The 21,767-nt window shown below is 48.6% G+C and overlaps 1 protein-coding gene across 1 annotated transcript; it reads left to right on the forward strand.

Annotated features, from left to right (window-relative positions):
• Positions 1–9,821: 9,821 nt before the first annotated feature.
• LOC104574071 (regucalcin) lies at positions 9,822–20,312 on the forward strand. Its single transcript, XM_010221320.2, has 6 exons — positions 9,822–10,005; positions 12,197–12,379; positions 13,603–13,818; positions 15,396–15,527; positions 19,314–19,468; positions 19,966–20,312. Exons 1-6 carry the CDS (start codon positions 9,843–9,845, stop codon positions 20,014–20,016), a joined length of 900 nt encoding a protein of 299 aa, XP_010219622.1. The 5' UTR covers positions 9,822–9,842; the 3' UTR covers positions 20,017–20,312.
• The last annotated feature ends 1,455 nt before the right edge of the window (positions 20,313–21,767 follow it).

Below are 21,767 nucleotides of genomic sequence, written 5' to 3' on the forward strand. Positions count from 1 at the left end.
AGCAGGACCGGCGCCGGGGAGAACTGCAGTAGGGGATGAGGGGAGGACGGAGAAGCGGTGTTGTTCAGCTGTGAAGCGGCTTTACGGTCCTGGGAAGGTCACCGAGTCGCTGCGCGGCCCTGCAGGAACGCCGGTGCTTTATGAGGGGTCAGCGTCTGGGCACGAAGCCACCAACGGCCGCGGGAATCCGGGAAGCCGCTTCCCCCTCGGCAGCCCGGGGGAAGGCAGCGCCTTCCTCGGCACCGGCTACGGGCACCGCGGCTGCACCCGCAGCCCGGCCCGAGGCCGCCGCGCGCGCCGGAGCCGCCGCTTCCCTGCGGAGCCACCGGCCGAGCCTGGGGGCTCCGGCTCCGTGCGACGCCTCCCGGCAGCGCTGGAAGCGGGAGCTCCCGGCGCTGCCCTCGGGCCCGGCGCTCGCCCGAGGTTGTGATTCTCTCCGCAGAAACCCGCTCGTCGTGTAAATAGACACCTTCTAGTACTTCAGCTCTGTTTTTTAATCTCTGTACATAGTTGCTTGTTGTGGGGTGCACTTGTAAATATTTTACCCAGCTAACAAGTACAGATGGCTAATTTTGTGGATAGTGTTTACAAGAGTAGATGTACTACTTCAAAGAAAAATGCTACTTGACACTTAAATTTAGGCAATCACCGGTGATGCCAGGTTCCTCTTGAAACTGAGATTTCATGTCCGGGGGCGTTTGGACCCGGTGCTTTTGAAGTAAGCCGAAATAGAAGTAATTTTCTCCGACCTTTTTATGTGGGCACAAATTTTCAAACCTAGCTGCCTAAATAAGAGCGTAGATTTATGACTCTTACTTCTGGCATCTGGGTCTGTAAAATTTTAGCCAGTCATCATTTTTTTTTTTTTTTCCCCCCTGAAGATCTGTGATTACATTAAGCTGCTTGCCAACCTCTGGATCGCTTGCTATTTCCCAAACTAAAACTCTTATTGCCTTTTTTTTTTTTTTTTTTTGAAATCAGCAGCTGCTGATTTTAACCAGTATTCAAATTTTTGAAGCAGGCTTGAGGAAGCAAGGCAGGAGGGGGGACCCCTTTTCTGTTTGTTTACACAATGCAGGGTTTTTGCTCGGATACAAACAAACCTGACTTTCAGAATTTGCGGTGTTGATGCATAAAGTAGCTGCACTGCTTTTGTTTGAAATGCTGTACATTTCATAAATACACAAAAATCTTCTGTCTCCACATCGGTGGGTGCAACAGGGCCTAGGTTATACAGAGCATACAAAAACAGCCCCTTTCTGTAGGGGGGATCATATTTTCCCTAGAAGGGAGAGGTTCAGCACCCAGTGTAAAGATGACTATGCAGAATCCAAAAGGCAACTTGATTTTCTTCACAATCTTAACTTATTCTATTGCTTTTAGTCTGGGAAATTGCAATAGTATTTTGAGATTAATTTTAAATTTTGAAATCTCCCTAGTTTGCAATAGGACCAGCAGGTCAGGGGCTGGAGGACTTGTCAGTAGTGAAAATAAAAATAAAAATAAAAAAAAAAGGAAAAGTATACTTGGCAGTTCTGCTCTTCGCTTCATGCATTTTAATATTTTTTTTCCCCACCTCTTGGTTTTATGTATATTTGTGTAATTTGTCTTTCTAGAGCTGTATCTTCAAAATTATTTCTTTCGGTGTAAATACGCAGTAGCATTTTAGGTTTCCACATACTTTATTTTAATGGGAAATGCTTCGTGTTCCCAGCCAGGGGTCCTTCAGAATGAGTAGACGAACGTCTCTTGGTCTGTTGTCTCACAGTTCTGACGCTCTGAGTTCTCCTTCAGTATTTATTAGCAGCCCTCTGACCGGCCATGAAAACTTAGGGAGCTCGTGTTGGGAAGCAGCATCCACCTCCGGAAGGCGCCCGGGTTCTTCCATGGCCAGGAGCGGGTAGCAGAGGGGAGGGAAAATTGGTGCTTCAGCAAAACCAGCGTTTCTGCTCTCCTGGGGTTACTGTATTTCACTTGTTTCCAGTCTGGGCAATGGTTTTGCTAATTTTTACATGATTTTAATAGATATATGAAGGAGCCCTTGGCTGTGTGGTTCTCAAGTATTGTCCCTAATGTGCATTTGCTAGTTTTTATTGTGTGTTCGGTGGCTAACTGTTTGAAGTATTACCTCTTAACCTTATTTGTCATTTTTTTTTGTTTTTGCATTTTGTTTTATATATAAAAATATATATATATATTCAATTTTCCAAGATGGACTCGGTCTTTTTCAGATGTCCCCTTTTTACAAGTACTTTTTCATTAAATTATGAAACTGCTAACAGTATTTTCATTTGTTGTGATTTATTCAGGGCCTCACCCTGTGTTCCTGGTAGGCTGCTTAAAGTAGTCAGTCCAAGGGCAACACTGTGTAACGCACGAGTAAGTTATTTCTGCGGAGCTGGTGATATTTTAACAGGCTGAAGTGTCAAGGAAAAGGTTTCTTCATCCCCCAAAAAAAGAAAGGAAAAGCCAAAGGTGGTTGATGGGGCATGAAACTCGTTTGTGGCATGTAGCCACAATAGTTGGGGTCTGGCAGGTGTTTCTACCCGTCTGAGCAAATATAACGGGGCGTTTGCTGCTCCAGTCCCCCTCCTTTGCACCCTTCCTTCTCTCGGTACGAGTGTCTTCCCTGGTTGGACAAGTCAAGCCCTAGAGGAAGAGCCGTAGCGAGACCTGCCCGCTCGTGCTCTCCCGTGTGTGCACGGACGGGTTCCTGCCCGCGGCACCGGGATGTGCGAGGAAGAGGGACGTGGGAGCGCGGGGCCGAGGCTGGCCTGGCTTTACCTGGGCTCTCCTGCAGTTCCTGCTGCACCCACAGGCTGGTGCTGCAACGTGCCGGGGCTCCAGAGCTTCGCGGGGTCAGGATTTCTCCTTCCCAAAGGAGACACCGTTGCCAGCAAAGCATTGGCTTTTAGTGGCTTTTTGCCTGGTGGCTCCCGATTCCTTCGCATGTTCAGCCTGGCTGTGGCCGGCAGTGGGAACGGAAGGGAAGCGGCCGCTCTGCGGAGTCTACAGACCCGCTCTGGACGTCCAGGCCACGCAGGTCTGGCTGCTCCATGGTGCCAACGTGGGCAAGCGCCACAGGGTCTGTGTGGGACCCGAAGCATCGTGATCTCTGCGTTTGTGTCTTCGCCCCAAGAGAAGGCCGTGTAATGTTTCCCAGCTATAACCTGTGCTTTGGCTTCTCTCTCGTATTTGTCATCTCTCTGCTGTTTTCTTTGCATGAACCCCAACCCACTGAGGGAGAAATTGCAAATGTTGTTATTAAAAAAAATATATGCTATTTTAATATGCTATTAAAAATAACCTTAAAATTCTCACTTGATTTTGAAGGAACACCTCACTGCTTGCTAGCCCTGGGAACGTGGGCTCTGCTGCGGAGGGGAGAGAGTATGAGGTCTGGACCATCTCTGAGTTACTAAATGCTTAATGCCGGCATGATTTTAGCTGCAAAGATAACACTGAAATCTCCTTCTGTGTGAATTTTGACCATTCTAACAACTTAAGATTTAGCACTACTGGGAATTGACACGCGTCCTGGAAAATCATGCTTTTGGCACGTAAATTAACGAGCAGAAGGAAGCTGCTTGCACAGCCTGTCGTGCAAGGGGAAAACTCGGAGGCAAGGCAGGGAAGAGCTGGAGAGGCAGGCGTGGGGCCCCTGCACGGAGGAGCCCTGGGGACTCCCGCGGGGGGCCCTGCTCCTTCCTCCGGTGCTTCCTTCACGCAGCCTCGTGCAGAAGAGGCTTCTGCCCCTCTTGCTGGGGCCCTCCTGGGACAGCTGCTCCCAGGGCTCCCGCGTTCCCGGCCAGCGCCGTGCGTCCCACAACAAGGTGACTCGTGTGACTGCGGGCACAGCTCTTGGGAACAAGCCCATTTCTTTCCTCGCCAAAGCGGCGTGGCAGGTAGAAGTTATTTTAACGTACCGAGTGTGCAGGTGCAGTTGTGTTTCTGCAGGTACCCTCCCTGGCTGCAGCTTAGCCGAATGCCTTGTCCCTGACGTGTAACTTTGTCTTGCTGCGTGAGGAGAAGCAGCCGGGGAAGTTGGCACATTGGCTTCCCTGCCTCTCCGAGGGCATCTCCCAGATAATCCTTCCCTTTTCCAGTTTGACGAGGCTGCTCCTGGATCCACCTTGCCCTGCCCCTCCCGGAGTCTCTCTTGCTCGGGGCTGGGCAGAGCCACCCTCCTCCTCTTCCTCCTCCACTGGGGCTTTTGTCTGCTCCCAGCTTGGTGCCTGCCTGGCCTAAGCTGCCTTATCTGACACATTGTTTCACATCTCCGGGCAGGCTCCCTGATGGTTGCAGTTAACTGCGCCATCCTGGAGACCAGATGGTTTCTGCAGGCCCTGTTGTTGATCCCGGCTGCCACCTGACCCGCTCTGCCCTTCGCAAGAGCGCTGGGCAAGGCTGGGAAGCAGAAAAATGCCTTTGGATGGTGCCCAGAAGAGCTTCGGAGACCTCCTGCCAGCCACATTGACGGGCCGGTGTCCTGATGGAAGAATGTCAAGGCCAACACGGCTGCAAGAAGTCAAAGAGGGCGTTTGGAGGAGAGCTGGTGACCATAAAACCTTTGAGCTTGGGACTGTCAGCAAGATGTGCCGCTGTCACGATCTTCTGTGGGCTCAGCAACAGCAAGGAGCCCATCGGGATGAGATCCGTAAAAACAAAGGGTTTTTTACGCGCCGTTTAGGGAAAATGGCTCTGGTTTTGAAGTTGAAGGCATAGGCCCTAGCATAAGAATGAGGCCTCTGAGAAGGGAAAAATGCCTGCTCCTAAAAACACCCCCCCTCCTGCCTCTGAAGCAGCTAAATCTTCTTCTGTGGACCATCTCTCTTATCAGAGGAAGGTGGTGCCGAGTAGTTTAGCCCCACTGCCCTGGGGCCACTGGTGTATTAGGCTTCCATTGATGGCTGAATGGGGCCAGTTCCCCTCCGCCCAAACCCATGGCTCCAGCCTTATCTCCTCCTGATCCTGCATCGGGTATTGCTCTCATTACAACAGCTTCTCCCGGCTTGAAGCGCCAGTCAAGTGGTGATTACAGCCCTTACAAACAGGTAACACCGAAAAGGGACTTCTCTGAATCCAGCTGAACTAAGCTGCGAGCAGCTGTCCCCAGCTGCAGCCAGGTTGAAATCTGCTTCAAATTGGGGCCTGAAGAAGAAAGGACTTTTGTGCCAGAAAGTTGGAAATGCTAAAAACAGTTGCTGGATGTGTTACTTGAGTGCTTTGGCTCCGGTTAACCTTAGAACATTGTGGCTATGGTTTTGCAACAGCCATTAAACTTATCAATACCCTTTCTTGCTGAGGGAGGCAGGATGGCAATCCGGGTCACATGGTGGGCAAAGAGCACAAAAGTAAGACATTAATGAAAGACTTTCTGGCTACGCTCCACCGGAGAGTGTTTGCCCTATCCTCTGCTGCTGGAAAGGTAGAGAGCAACCAGAAAGACACAGGCTAGAGCGTGTCAGACTGGTTAAGATGGCAGGGGCTCTGATGATAGATAAATAAATGCACGTGTGGTGCTGGAAGGGATATTTGTGAAACTCTGACGACCAGGTTTCACTGAGATGGGTGACTTGTGTATCGGATTTTTTTTTTAAGCACTATATTCATAAGTGAGGTACATTTTCGTAAGACCGTGGCCAATACATAAGAAATGATACTCGAAAGGATCTGCCTAAGAGATTTTTATAACTGCTGAGGCTGCCTTTGCTGGTTCTGTGAGCGAATCGGGCTTGTGGGGCTGAGTGTTCAACGTGGCCCCATAGTGATTCGGTGCAACTGCTTTGAGAAATTTCCTGTCTGAGGTTTCCGATCCCAGGTTTCGAGAGGGCAGCAGAGTGTGTTTCCCTGGAGGCCACATCCCAAGCGAGGCTGCCGTTTCCCGCCCTCGCGCCGCCTTCTCCCGCAGCCGCCACTGCGACGCGGGTGCACGGGCTCCCGGCAGCGCTTCCACTGGCGACAGCGCTTGAGCACGTGGCTGCGGTCATCCACACTGGCCAGGAAGCAGTTAAAATTTCTCCTCGGTTTGATCCCTCCCGGACCTGGCTGCTGCTTACTAGCAAAGAGAAGCCTGATCCAAGCACATGGGCTCGTTCCAGCGGCTATGCTTGGCGGAAAGCAAGGGCTTGGCGGCGCTAACCAGGCTTTCCAGCCCAGTGATCTCAGGGACAGACCTTGAATTTCTACCACCAGTGTTGCCGTGCTTGTTGTTGTTTTCTTTTTGTTTTCTTTTTTCTTTTTTTTCTCCTTTTTTCCTCTAAAATCCGGTTGTACCTGCTGGTGGCAATGCCTGAGGGTGCCCCACTGCTGCGCTGCAGAGCGTAACAGCAGGGCAGGGTTAGCCGGGGCTCTGGGAGGCTCCTGGTGCTGCGGCACCTTTGGGCTTGCTGGGCCTTGTCTTGCCCAGCTGTGTGAGAGGAGACACACGGGCTCCTCTGCGGTGCTGCAGGGAAGCAGACGTCTCCTATGTGGCTTTGGTTGACATGTGTGAGGCCTATGGCTGCCCCTGTTTCGGACCAAGTCAAAGGACCTCGGAGCGGGGAAGAAGGAGGAGGTGAAAGTTAAACAAGGAAACTCATAGATCTCAAATCTCTCTCTGAACTCTAAAGAACAGGGAATAGAAGGATCAGGATATGCAGGAGGAGCAGGAACAGCTGCAACTCTCCAGGAACTAGCACTAGAAACCACTTCCTCTGCAAGCCCTGAGGTTGTCCGTCGCTCCTCCTGACTGGCAATCCTTATGGCCTCCCTGTATTGGCAGATTTATTTTTTTTTTCAGCTCTGTGATACGGGGCTGCATGTCCAGAGGTGCTGAGCATCTCCTGAGGGGCAAGAAAGGCAGGGGCTTAGGGCGGGCACGGGGAATCTGTGTCCTCATCTTGCACGGCCTGCTAGCACAAGGATCACGTCCAGGAGATGTTATCAACAGTGGTAACGTACAACCAACCAGAGGGGCCGTGAGACGTGGTGAGCCCTTGGCAGGGGAAGAGCTGCCCTCCCTTTCCCTGCCTCCTGCTCCCAGGGAAACTGGGAGAAATACGATGTGCCCTGAGGTTGGGATAGAGGCTGGGTCCATCCAGCACCTCTGCAGCCACTGGCCTTTCCCTTTGAAACAGGAAGAAGCTCCTGCTTGGGAAGGCCCAAAGCAGCACTCCCTGTTTCCACCTTTCCTGACCTCTTCACTCCCTAGAAAACTTCCAGGGAGAGGACAGAGAACAGGACCCACAACCTTGGCTGAGGCTCTTTGTGGAGGCCCCAGCCCTGCCAGGGGGCTGCCTGGTTTCAGGCCTGGATTAACCATTGCAGAAGCAAGAAGAGGGAGTGCAGCGCCGTGAAACTAGAGACCCAAGTCCAAAACACGTGTCGCTTTGGCAGGGGCCGGCGCTGGTGCCGCAGCACGACGCTGTTAACCTCCTCCCGCGGTGCGTGTGCCAAGAGGCAGCCTGCTTTGGTGCCTCCAGACCACGGTGGCGAGTGCCCACGTCAGCAGGGAGCAGCGAGTCTCGCCCTTCTGCCCTTGGCCGCCTCTCCCAAACTGCCTCGTAGCGTGCGAGGGCAGCGAGCGTGGCCAAGCTCTGCATGAAGCGATGGCCGCGTTCTCACTGTTCTCGGGGATTCCCATTGCATTCCTCTGTTTTAATATGTATAATTATATATGATATATATGTCTGATCCCTTGTGGTAAAGCACATGAAAAAGCCAGCGTAACCGTGACGCTCTCTGGGTTGGGCGCTTTTTTCTTGGTTGGCCGTCAGCAATTCACTTGATGCAGGTCTGAGATGAAATCCTGCTGTGCATCATGCAATGCAGCAGTAGGGCAGAAAGAGAGAACGAGATGCCAACCTGTAAGCTAAAACCCTGAGTATAGGGGCAGTTCCACAGGATCAGGTGATGGAATATGGGAAGGTGATGGTTGGGGCAAGGTGATGATAATGAGCACCTGCATGAAATGGGTGTGGGTAAGGAAATGCAGCCCATGAATTCTCCTGGGATATCATTAAAGAAAAATAATCCAGAACCAAATGAGCCTGGGAGTGAGAGTACCTGGTGTAAGGATGGAGGTGATCCATTAGAAATGCCCGACAGAAGGTAACTGTAGTGAATGTAGGATCTAATAAGGAGCAGACGGGACAGGCCTGGAGGGCAGAAGCCGGAGCGGGGCCGCCGTGTGGAAGGCACTGGCGGGTGCTGTGCAGTGACCAGCTTGCAAGGCCGGGCCATGCCGCTCGCGCCGCCTGCGTGAAAGGGCTGCTGGAAGTGCCAGCTGGAACGACGAGCCTTGCCAGGGCGAGAGGCGGATGTGAGAGCATCGTTCCCGAGGCGCTGGCTGGCGGGAGAACGGATCACCCGGAGCTGTCCCGAGATACGTGAGATGCCGAGCAGGGAGACTGAGATTGTGTTTGCATCACATGTTACTGCCTGCATCCGCCTTGAGAAGCGATCCGTCTGGGGAGGCTGAAGGAGAGAGCTGGCATGTGCCAGCTTTGTGAGCTGCGTTTTTTAATGTTCTTGTTTGTTTTGTTTTTCTCGTTGGGGCCTGTGTGCATTGTTGGTGGTCACATAGTGTGAAATCAGGCAGGGGCAGTGGAGAAATGCAGGGGGAAATCTCATTCTAGCTCTGCCCCGTGCAGGAACTTTTGGAGGCTTAATAGGGAAGAGTGAAGGTCTGGGAGAGCAAGGTGCCCAAACACCAGGGGACCGTAATACGAACAGAGCCAGGAAGGCTTTAATCTGCAGTGCGGGGAGGGAGCAGGACAGAGCCTTAAACAGCAGCTGGCAGGAGCACAAACTGCTTTTTTAAAACAAATCTTCCCCGTGCCCTGAAGGCTGCCCCCCACACTGGATCTCCTCACGAGGAGAACGCAGCCCCCGGCTGCTCGCAGGGCTGCCCCACGCATGGTCCTGTCCTGCCGCCTCCACGAGGGCCCCGCGGCCGTGTCCCCGTTTGGCGGGACAGGGGCAGCTCCGGCGGCTCCCCGGGAGCGCGGCCTGGAGCGCGGGCAGCCCCTCTGCCCCGGGGCCCCGCGCGGGTCGGGTCGGGACGGGACGGGACGGGACGGCCGCCCCCTGCCCGCCCGCCCGCCCGCCCGCGCTATAAGAGGGGCGGCGGCGGCGGCGGCGCTGCGGGCGGCAGGTAGGCACCGCGCCGGCTGGGGGGCCTTTCCCTTCCAAAACGGGGGAAAGAAATAGGGACTTTCTGCGTTCCTTTCCCCGCGGGCCGCGGCCAGGCCCGCAGCGCCGCGGAGCGCGAAACGCCCGGCCCGGCTCGGCTCGGCCCGGCCCGCGCTGGCGGCGGCGGCGGCGCCCGGGCCTCTCGGCCGCGCCGCGACGCAGGCGCGGAGCCCCCGGGCCGCCCCGTGCTCCCGGCGGCGCGCTGGTTTTGTTTACTTAGCGTATTTTTTTCTTTTTAAAAAATCTTTTTTATTTTATTATTTTTATTAATTGTTTTATCTTTTTATATATATATATTTAGCTCTTACTGTTTTGATTTGTTATTTTATTTATTTATTTATTTATTTTAAAGTTACCATCAGCAAGTTTGCAGGGCCGTGCACCAAAGCCGTTGCTGTTGGGACAGCGGCCCCCCAGCCCTCCCTTGCAGCACTTTGAGAGGCAGCAGCTCCAGCGGGGGAGCTGCAGAAACCCGGCTCTGCTTGGCCCCCCTCACCCACCGCCTCTTATCCCTGCACTATATTTTCCGTTTGCTCAATTGGAAATATATCTTTAAGCTGGATGCTAGCACCTGTGTTTGTCCTTAGCATTAAAAAGTGGGGCTTATCTTTTTACGCACGCTTTCTCTGTAGAGATGCACGTAAACCCGCAGTTATTTCCCCTCAGGCATGGCGTCCATCAAGATCGAGTGCGTGGCCAAGGAGAACTGCAAGATCGGGGAATCCCCGGTGTGGGATGCGAAGGAGAACTCGCTGCTCTACGTGGACATCACCGGAAGGAAGGTTTGCAAGTGGAGCTCCCTCACCCAGCAGGTGCAAGCGATTCCTGTGGGTAAGAAACCGCTAAAGAACAAACATCCCACTGAAACGACGGGTTGAGCAGCCTGAGTTTGTACCCCGTTCCTGTAGTGTAGGGACAGGACTCGCACGCTTGCGGCAATTGCATCCAGTAAAAGGTGTTTAATGGACATCTTGCGGTGGGAGGAGACCATCCCTGCAAACCCGTCCCCTCTGGGCTGGGGAGGACACTGCAGCCCTGTGCATGGAGACTAAGCACAGGCCCTCTGTCCTCAGGGCTTTTCTTATCCCTAATGCTATTTGGTGGCACTTGTCCCGTGCTCCCTGCGTGTCCCCTGCCTTGCTTGCAGCCCGTTGTCCTTTTCTCGCTCTTTACCCCAGAGGTTAAGGTTCCCCAGTGCATTCGCTCCCCATCACTGACGTCTATGGGAGTTTTCTTATGGATTGCAATGAAGAATTGCCCATATCTTTTTCTTCAATACAATTTTGGGTGAGGATTTTACCTCACTAAGCAGGTGGTATTTTTTTTTTTAAGGTAACAGAGCCCTCAGTTCCAGTCTGAATAATTCAGGAGTTTATTCCAGAAAGGAAGGCGTGTATGTTAATCCTCATAAGGAAGGAGTTGCAGACAACCTTCTGAATGTAATGCCATGAGTGTTTATTTGTGTCTCATTAACTACATCTTCTTAAATGCTTTATATAAATAATCAGGTTTTGGTAATTTCTCATGTTTAATAAAACCTGGTGAAAATTGCTTGCTCTTGCACATACATAAGCTGTTCATGTTCACGTTAGCCACAATAAGCTGATTTGGATGTCTCTGCACTGAAGCAAAGTCACTTTTTAAATGAAAGAGGGCCTGATGCAAATTTTGGGAATGTGGCTTCCCAAACTTGTTTCTTCTTGCTTGGCTGGAAGACTGTGCTTCCTCTTCCCACCCCGTTCTCCCCTTCCTGCAGCTTGGAGGAAGGTCAAGGTGCAATCTCCTCCGTGCAGTTTCTCTGGAGACATGGAGGGGATAGTAGCTGAAGTAGCTGCTCTTTGTTTTTTGTTTCCGGTATCCCCGTTGAGTAACAAAAAGGTCTTAATTAATGGCTCTACCTTGGGAATACCACGATTAAAGCAAAAGCAAAAACACCCAAGGGGTGCCCTGTGATTCCGCCCAGCTGCTGCCAGGGCTGCAAAGCGGCGGCGCAAGGTGGGAGCAGACGGCCGGGAAGGGGCAGCTCTGCCGCACCGGCGCCTGGCGGCGAGAGCTGCTCTGAGTACCAGAAATGTTTTAGTTCTAGTTTAAATGCTGGTACCTGGGCTCGTGCGTATTCCTAATTCCTGTCTGTTAAACCCTATCTCAGGTTTTGTTGCCGTGTTTAAAGCTATTGTTGCATATATAGCGTGTAGGTAGTACAGAAATGTTGTCTTCGCAATCATTTTTCTCTCTCTATTTTATCTTTCTTTTTTAAAAACTAATTCCTTTTTAATAACCTATAATTGAAACATACCTGTATAATAGCTCAAATGAGTAATCGTGAAGCATTTACTAATTTTCTGCTGTGCTTGAACTCCTGTGGAAGGCCCTGCCACTCCTTAGTACGTGCTTTGCTCACCCTCTTTGTGTGTTTTGCTGCTGCCAGGGGCATCCCCCGACTGCAGAGCAGCCAAGCGCCGGGCTCAGCTCGGGGGTGGCTGCACCATGCAGCGCAGCCCATCTCGGTGCTGGGATCTCTCGCTTGGTCCATGAGTTGGCACCGAGCAGCTGTGCAGGGCTGAGCTATTGAGGGGCTACCCTAGCGATACAGAACAGCTCCAGGACTCTTGTGGCCATCGGTTTTCCCTGGGAGGGGGCTGGCCCTGCACAGCATCCTGCTCTATGGCACCTAGCAGAACTGGGTGCAGATAACGAGTATGGCTCCTGGAAGCTGTGGTAGTCGTCAGGAACCTAGAGCTTTTGTGTCCCGAACTGGTAATTCTCTTCATGGACACGTTTATTTTCATGAAGTATGACCATTTCAAGGTGATGTGCGAGGCTGAGGTGCAAGGTCAGTTTATACTGACTTGGACATAGGTTTTCTTGCTGCAGAGTAGGTTGTTTCTCATGCGTGTGCTCCCGCTGTGTTCAGTGTTGGCCTGCTGGCCCACTGAAAGCCAGCAGCAGGTAGGCAGAAAAGAAATGTATTGTCATAGCACGTGCGTCTCTTCGACGTATTTCCATTTTGTCCTGTTCCTAGATGCTCCTGTGAGCTCCTTGGCTCTCCGGAAATCTGGAGATTATGTCATCACCCTGGGAACCCGGTTTGCTTCTTTGAAATGGAAAGACCAGGTGGTAACCACCATCGCTCACGTTGACAAGGACAAACCCAACAACCGATTCAACGATGGGAAAGTGGACCCTGCAGGAAGGTATTTTGCAGGTATGGTGGATGCGGTGCCTTTCTCAATCCTGATCAGTGCTTGCCCTGCTCCTGCCATGAGCTTTTACAGCCAGCATGCAGTGATCAGTGTCAGATAGAGCGTTTGCTCCTGTTTAAGTGCTGGGGACCTTCTTGTCTTCAAGCAGAAGTTAATTCTGGTTGTAAATTTATATAAATCACACATCACTATCTTATTAGCACTAAAAGGAAACCTGTTATTTGGAGCTTGCCTAGTTTAATACACTGTTCTGTCTCCTCCCTGTTGGCACGTTTGTTTCAAATACAGGCCAAGCGCCAGGAGAAATATTTCTCCTGTAAGAAATTCGTGGTGCTTTTTTGCTTTCATGCTTGTTCATGCTTTTTTGTTCCTCATAAATAAAAATTTATAAATGATGTTTCTAAACACAACGTAATGTTGAGCCTTGAGAAAGTTCAGGGATGATCTTGTCAGTGTGTATAAATATACACAAGGGGTGAAGAAGATCAAGCCAGTGTTCTCTCAGAGATGCCCAGGGACGGGACAGGAGGAGTGAACACAAACTTCAAATGTGGAAACTTTTTTTTCAGTTGGAACACGAGACTGAGTTGGCCAGTAAGCCTGTGTAGCCTCCATCCTTGAAGGGGCTCAGACTCACGCGTGGCCCTGAGTATCCTGGTGGGCACCAGAGGTGCCTTCCAGCCTCAGTGAGCCCTTGTTTCTGCCCTCCTAGTTTGAAAATCCCCATTTTGTGCTTCGGTCCCATGTTGAGGTTCCCAGGCTCCCTGGTGCCTCCCAAGAGCCAGCTCAAACAGACAACCCCCGACTCACCACGATGAGATTTGCCTTCAAAAAGGCTTTTTGTAAGAGGGGATGATGAAGCATTTTGTGATGGCACTGCTATACAGAAGACACGTTGGAAGGGGCATTTTGATCACACCTTTCTTAGTGCTTGACGTGACTGAGCCGGCTCTGCTATTGAATTCACTGTCAGCACTTTTTCTACCATGCTCCAACAAACAACAGAGGCTCTTTTCCTTTGTCATCCTCTGCTAAAAGCAAGTGCTTTGGAAATTTACCTTCCTTGATTTCAACTCAGCTCTCCCCTGAGCTTTTGAAGGCCCCCACGTGAGCTCCCTCTCGCATTGGCAGCAATGAGCATGGCCATGGCAGGGGGCTGCCCACCTGAGATGGGGAGAACCTGTTCACCCTAAACCTGCTTTTTCCCTCTTGGCTCTGCCCCCAGGTACGATGGCTGAGGAGATTCGACCTGCTGTGCTGGAAAGACACCAGGGCTCTCTGTACACGCTCCATGCTGACCACTCGGTGGTGAAGCACTTCGATCGTGTGGACATCTCTAACGGGCTGGACTGGTCCCTGGATCACAAAACCTTCTTCTATATTGACAGCTTGTCCTACTCTGTGGACGCCTTTGATTATGACCTCCAAACTGGAAAAATCGGTATGAATCTTTGGATTTTAAGATGATTCTTTTTTGCTGAAGTATTGTGATGTTTGTTTTCATTTCAGTTACTATACAGAACATGAGTTATGATCTGTGGTCTCGGATAACTTCTTCAGAACCCGCCTTGAAATAAAACAGCAGAAACCGTATTAGAATTAATCTGTGCCTGCCTGGGCTCCTGGTTCAAACTAGTCAGAGGCTGCTGGCCATATTATAAGGCATTTAAAATGCATGTTGGAGTTTGAGTGGTAATCTGGAATACTGTAGCTGAACACAACGCCTATCTGATCTGCCCATGTGAAAAGGGCAAAGTGTTTCTGCGTGGTTAGATTTCTGTGGCTGCATGTTCCTTATGACTGACAGAGTAGGCAAGTAACAGGAACAGCTTGTAATCTCTCTTACAAAACCGCTGCTGGGCTTCTTTAGTGGGTTTTTTTTTTCCACTCTATTTTGTTTTCTAAAATAAAAGCTCTTACATGAACAGCAGACAGTGCTGAGCAACAGCTGGAAAACAGCAATTCAGAACTCTTCCTTCATTTATTTAAAACAACAACAAAAAAAACCTTAAGGGCTTCTGCATGTTTGGGCAAAAGAAAAATTTCAGCAGCTTGGACTAATAATTTGCTTTTAAGTACATGTACAGCAGCATTTTGCTTTGAAAGAACCCTGCCAATTTGAAATCAAGTTAGTTTTAAAATTCTACATTTAAAGTTGTTTTGCATCTTGCATCAAAGTCTCTCTGCCATGATTACGGTTTGCATTTGAATTTTTCTTTAGGAAACAGGATTTCTTTTTCTCCCTCTCTACCCCTCTTTTCTTTTTCCGTGGGCAATCTGGCAATCCCCAGGAGCACGAAGGAAACTCATTAAAAATCTTTCTACACATGAGAAACACTGAAGCTGTCAGAGCATAAAGTAAACACTGTAGAAAAGTTGGATTTAATCTTTCTTAATAACAGCGGATAAAAGTTCAGATCGAAATGTTTGTTTTTAAGTTGACAGTATGCCTTTGAAGCCAGTGCTTTTCCTAACTCTGTGTTTATATGAACTCCTGGTGTATGTAGCTGGAGGTCAGTTTTGTGTTGCACAGTGGTTTTTGGCTTGTTCCAGCCATCTGGCTGAACAGTCTCTATTTCTTTGTTGAACTGAGACACACACATACTTGAAATGGTCCAAACTGCTTTCGTTGAACTGAGACACACACATACTTGAAATGGTCCAAACTGCTTTCGTAAAAATAGTTAATGTTCTAAATATCTGTACAATTATTTTATTCAGTTGTTCATTTAATTTGTGAGTAATACACTGGGAAAGAGCACCAAGAATAAGCACTACGCTTTCACTGGATAGAAACCTATCCACAGGTTTTCATGCGGAGAAACCACTGTCTTGGGAAACAAATGGGGCAGCAGAGATGATCCTGCTATTTCTTTCATCTGAAAGTACTTAGAGCTTCAGCACAGCTTTTGAAAATAACAGTAAGAATAACTCAGGTGGCTTGTAGCTAATGAAAATTTTAACAAATATCTCGATTTTGCTGTCTTTTTTTTATTATTATTATTTCCCACCCTGCAGGCAACCGTAGGAGCATGTACAAACTGGAAAAGGAGGAGAGCATTCCTGATGGGATGTGCATTGATACTGAAGGCAAACTTTGGGTAGCCTGTTACGATGGAGGGAGAGTGATTCGTCTTGATCCTGAAACAGGTGAGTCCTTGGAAAGGATCGACTGGAATTCTGCATCTGAAAAAACAAAAGAAGCAAAAATGCAGATGAGAGCCTTTTCTCCCCCCTCAACACAAAGGTGGTATATCTGTTCTTTTTAAACCGTTACTTTTTTGTGATATTGTTGTTCACATTATTAAGTCCTATCCTAGTTTACTAGTCTTAAGAATTAGCTTTGTGAAGACGTCCCCTTTGCCGTCAGCCTCTGCTCTGTTGGAACAGGCAAGGCTGCTGAGGGGCTTACCGTTATTCTTGTGAGCTGTTGGAGCTAGCAGCCTCTTGCAGCTTGAAAATTCAAGATCATTGGTTAAAAAAATTGATTAACCATGAAATGGCAAAGCCGACTTGCGCCTTTTTTGTTTATCGTTGTTGTTTATTTAGCATGTTGTAATGTTTCGGGCAGTATACCAACGTGAAGGTGAGCTCAGCATAACACTGATGCCAGTGATACTTTTTTTTTTTATTGTTGAAAACTATTTACTCCTTTTTTTGTTTCAGCTGAAATCATAGAAAGTATTTAATGAATCCCACAGCATTTTACCCTTCCCGAATGTTCTGCGCGTGTCTGTCACGCTGCTGCTCGCCTCAGGACGGCGGTGCTCCGCCAGGGACGAGCTGGGCTGGTTGGCAGAGGGGCCAGACCTCGCTGTCTGCGAGGGGCTGGCCGATGGCATCGGTCTGGCAGGTCACAGGTTTGCATAGGGCAATGCAGGAGTGCAGGGAGCCGTGGGCTGCATGACTCTCATGGCGTGGAGAAGACCCCAGCCAACAGAGCAAGCCAGAGGCACCTCCAGAGCCTCCTAGCTGAGGTTCAGAGTGTGTTTTTCCCCTTGTCTTTTTATTTGTACCCTGTCAGCCCAATGAATACCCATGGGAGAAGTGAGCTCTACCACTTGCCCTCTGTTGCTCCATGTTTTTTGCTTTTTCCCCACTGGCCATCACCCTCTTCCTTTTGTTCATTCACTTTGCCTCTCCTCCCCACTTTGTGAAGGGCGGGAAGGTGTTTTCTTAAGGAAAAGCTAATGTCCGTAGGCAGATGCATGGGGACAGTGTCATAGGAGGGAAAGCAGAGAACCTCTCCGTAACCCATATCCAGCCTCCATCTGTCTTCAGCTCGGGGCTCTCTGAGCTGGATTTGGTACCTTCTGGTGGGTTTCTCCTCTGTGCACCTGCCTCTCCTCGAGCCCGTGGGAGACTTGCAGCACTTGCAGCAGGTGGTAGCAAGGAGTTTCCCAGGCCACATGTCTGACACAGCGCTGCAGGCTGTGATGGTCGATCCCGCCGGGTGCGCAGAGGACTCAAAAGTGATGTCTGACATTTCTATTGCCAAGGCTGGTTGTGTGACCTGTTAGTTTTGTGCTATCACACTCTTTAATTAGGAGTTAAATATCTCCCAGTTCTCCTCATGAACGTCTTTCGTAGTCCTTGGGTGTAAAGGATCCACAAGATTTGCTAAGGTTGTCTCTACTGTGGATACAGAGCATGGGTGACTACTTCTTCGGGCAGATTTCAGAGTATCCAGGTGCATCTGTCTTGCATCTCCAGAAGGACGTTTCTCAGAGCTTTGCAAACACTCTTCCCAAGTCCCTTTTCTGCTGAGACCTCTCTGCAAACACAGTATCTCAGTGGCTCACACCTCTTCTCCTACAGTGAGTGTTTTCTCCCTTTGAATTCCCTTCGCATCTTTTTTTTTTTCCTTCTTTTTTTTTTTTCTTTTTTTTTTTTTTTCTTTTTCTCCCAGGCTCGATGTTCCCAAACTGGCCAATTTCTAGGGTGGCCTCTGGAGTATTTTGTGTCACCTACAATTACATTTCCAGCTGACTGGATAGCCACAAAGTGCTGCTAGAGCCAGTGGTGGCAGCTGAGTCTCAGGTCTCATGCTTTATTCTTGCCTCTCCCAAGCAACAGATAGCTCTTTTCTCCCGGTATAGCACGTATTTTGAAATATCTCATCTTCTCAGAGAATCATCAGGTAACCATCTGGGCTTGCAAATAACCTCTGCCAGTTCCACTATACTGAAGAGTTTGATTATTATTTTTTTTAGATTTTTTTGGACATTGTAGGTTAATGCCAAATATACTTATTATTTCATCATCTACTACCACATATATCATCAGATACCCAAAATCCTCAAACTCTTCTAGCTGTTACATAAAAAAGAAGCTCTTTCACCACTGCTGACTTGCTTTCTACTTTTATTTATTTTGTGATTAGAAGCAAGACATTTTAATACTATCCAATGGTCCTGTCAGGCTCTTCAGTGTAATGAGGGCAGTTTCTCTCATCTCTCTGTAACCCATGTTTTGGGGGTACCGTTTAGGTGCCTACTAGCAAATTAAACAGCTCAGGGATTGTCCTTTAGTCCAGCGCCATGTGGCATCTTGTAACTCATGTCACACAGCCAAGGCTAAAGCAGAGTCCAAAGTGCCCTGAGGATGTGGCATGGGGGACAGGGTTGGCCTCAGCCAAAATTTTGCCTGGACTGCACCAATGGTTTAATGATGAAGATTTGAGGCCCTGTTTAACCTGTGCTTATGCCCTCCATAATTTTCTGGTGTAGATGAAGCCACTTGCTCTCTGCTTTTGCCAGTTCACTGCGGTGTTGCTGCAGCAATGCAAAAGACACAAGCACAGTTGCTGGGGGAAAGCAAAAGTTTTTGTGGCAAGAAAAGGGAAGACAGGGGTGTTTTGACAAATGTCTCCTGAGAAAAGCTTCTCCACTCTGAAGTTGACCAGAAACCTCTCATAGATATTGAGGATGGGCCAAACATTTCCCTTTTTTATTTTTTTCTTTATAAGGTGACCTGTATTAAAATTACCATCCTGCTCTTTCAGTGCACCATTAAACGGGGAGTAGCTGTAAGGGGAGCAAGCCTCATGCACACATAAATGAAGGGCAAGAAGAATTACATATTTTGCAAGGAAACCTATAACTATATGATACCCTAGTGTATTTCCAGAAGGAGAAATTTAATTGTAGGCAAATAAAATGGGCCTAATGGGCATAGGCACATACTGCCCATCCGTGGGAGGAATTTTGGAAAATCTTACTGGAAGGTGTCTCAACATTTTTTGGATTAGTGCTGGAGCAGTCTGTTTACTCATAGCATTAGGCCAGTAGCTGTATGATGGAATAATAAATGCATGATATTATTTGTCTCTCTAAGTGTTCTAGAAAGTTCAGCTGTGTCCCAGGATCCCTATTTTATGCAAGTTTGATTTGAAAGCCCATTGAAATCTCAGGAAAATCTAGGAATTCATCTTCCTTGGCTCCAGGCGGTAGAGGTGTAGGAGACCTACACAATCCCCACTTGCTCCAGGCGCCCTTTGTAGTCAAAGCAGGGAAGTCAGCAGGTCTTGGGCGTAATTCTGGTGACCTATTTTAGGGACTAAGAAATTATATCCCATTTCCATGGACCGTATGGGCAGCCTGGATGATGAGCTCAGGTGTAGATGTCTGTGCTATAGCTGTTAGCATTTAATTAGAGGACTCACGGGGGTTTGGGGCAGGGTTCACTTGCGATAACTGAGATTGAAACCTGACAAATTATAACATTGGCAGCAGCGGTGTAACTTAAACGGAGGATGATTTCTGTGTGTCCTGGTTCTCACGAGCCTGCCGAAACACAGCATGGGAGCTGCCCCTGCCTGGTAGGTGTTGGTGTGAACCACCTGGCTCCACGCTGGTTATTCACAATATGGATTTATTTAAATTCCTCATAGTAGCAAGCAGACAAACCAGAAACAGCATGCATGTTTTCCTCCAGGAAAAAGACTCCAGACTGTGAAACTTCCTGTTGACAAGACAACTTCCTGCTGTTTCGGAGGAAAGGATTATTCAGAAATGTATGTGACTTCTGCCAGTGAGGGCATGGACAAAGACTGGCTTTCACGACAACCACAGGCTGGTGGCGTTTTCAAGGTGAATGGCTCTTCTAGAGACTATTTATTTAGTTTCTTTCTTTTTTTTCCTGTCCTTCGTTTAGATAGCCAAAGAGTTGGAGAGGTGGGAAGCAGGACAAGGGTGGTAGAACATCAGTCATTTAGTATGCTAAGTTATTGCTCAGAGTTTTGCTTCCTATTGCAGGAGAGGAAAGATGATTTTTTTAGAGGTATAAAAAAGCCGTTTTAAATAAGTGCTACACTTCCATGTGGACACATGTCGAAGATGCATCGTCAGCTGTGGGCTTAAGGCCTGGCAGTATCTGAGGAGGGGCTCTGTGGGGAATGGACTATGGCCTGTGATTATTTAACTTTGGAGAAATAGCATGGGTTGAAATTACTGGCCATGACGGGCTGAGGTTTACAAAATACAGTAAGGTATCAAATTCGGCACAGTCCATCGGGCAGGAAGAAAAGTGCTTAGAGTGATGAATTATTGCACTTATCTCTGTTTTTTTTCTCCCTCTCTCTTACTAGATAACTGGACTAGGGGTCAAAGGAATCCCACCATATCCATTTGCAGGTTAAATATTCACCCCTAAGAATGGATTAAAGAGGACTGATCGAAACAAGACGAGCTGGAAGGTCTTAAAGTGGTATTTGGCATCTTTTGCTTTAGACCTGTAACACTACTGTAATCTGCCATCAGGAAAAGAAGGAAAACTACTGAAATACCTGGAATATTTTAAAACTGATTATTTTTTCCATTAAACTCCATTACTTTAAATAGTTTCTGGTACTTTTCCTGTTGTGCTAAAAAATTCTCACCCTAAAAAACTTTTGAATATTGTAAATTTCTTCAATAGTAAACTAATCTCTTTTAACATCTTGTGTTTTTATTGTTTATTCTCCTGTCTCATTTGTGATTTATGCTATATTGATTTAGTGTTTAAACTACTTGTAGTTCCTCCTTTACACAGCTTCAGAGTTTCTCATAAAATATTCATTTGTGGTTTTATTGCTCTTTTAACTGGAACCTCATTTGTCCCATGAAATTCTCAACAAGTGAGTCCTTAATACTCATTACTGCATCTGCAGCTTTATTTTTGCATTACATTTTTGAGTGTCTCAGCTGGGGACGTGCTTAAGTTAACGTGGGTTAGCTGGAGCCTTCATCATCTCTCCCCACTGCGTGTCGTTAATTACTAATTTTGCCATGTATAAAAACAAAAGTTTTGAGAGCAAGGGCCATATCTTTGTCCATTCACTGAGGGTCTCGGCTTGCGTAAGTGCCAGGCTTGTTCATTAGGTTCCACTTTTGCTGGTAACTTCAGGTCTATCTGTGCTAAAAAACCCTGTAGTGTAGCTCAGCTGCTTTTTAAGCTGCAGATTTTGCTCTCAGCACGCTGCAGGTCTCCATGCCAGGGCATCCCGGCCAGCAGGTGAAATGTCTTTCCTGACCCTGCTCTGTTGTCTTAGCCCACCGATTGCACACGACGGAGCGTGTGGCCACAGGTCTGCTCTGCAGTTAGCCCCAATTACTGGTACCTGATGATTTCGCCCTGTGTTTCTGCACTCCCTGGAGTAACTTCCTGCGGCACCTGCTTGTGTCCCCTCTGCAGCCGAGGGTCCAGGGGGTGAGATGGAGCCACCAGCTCCCCGGATCACACCAAGGCCTTGGTGCCGCTGCAGAACAAGAGGTGTGGGAGTCACTTGGCTTTTCAAACCACGCGGTGACACGGACGAAGGGAAGGTTTTAAGCAGCCCTCCAGCAGTTGGGGTTGGAAGATGGGATGTGGAGCGATGAAGGAAACTGGGGGTTGCTCCTCTCTGGGGGCCCCCCATGCCTCCGCTTCCTCAGTGTGGTACAAAACAGTCCCAAACACAGTAGAGGGAAAGTTTATGAATTGATGGACATGGAGAATTTGTCAAATTTAGGGCTTCAATTACATGAAGTCATAAGTCTAGCGATAATTGAAATTGAATGCATATTCAGATTTACCTTAGAGATGTGGCAGAAAATAAGTAGGTGCAAGCACTTAATAAGCTCTCTGTATAATCACTATCAAGTTGCATAGATTTCTGCACTTCAATTTGTACCTCTTTATTTGGAAAACAAGGATTCCTGCAGTGGCACAAGTACCAATAACAGAGCAGCACTAAAATGCTAAATGTAGCAGCCAGCATTGATGCACTTTGGTGCTGCAGCCTGTGGTGCTGCAGGTGTGGACTGAGAAGGGGAGAAAAAGGGTCTTTTGTGTTCCCCTCCTTGCTCCTTCGCTCTTTATCCATCTCACTTTTCCCGTGCCATGGCCAAGGAGCGCTGCTGCCCACTGAGG

Source organism: Tinamus guttatus, unplaced genomic scaffold, assembly GCF_059628265.1.
Source record: "Tinamus guttatus ecotype Peru unplaced genomic scaffold, ASM5962826v1 Tinamus_guttatus_pri_ptg000134l, whole genome shotgun sequence".
Classification (NCBI taxonomy): Eukaryota; Metazoa; Chordata; class Aves; order Tinamiformes; family Tinamidae; genus Tinamus; species Tinamus guttatus.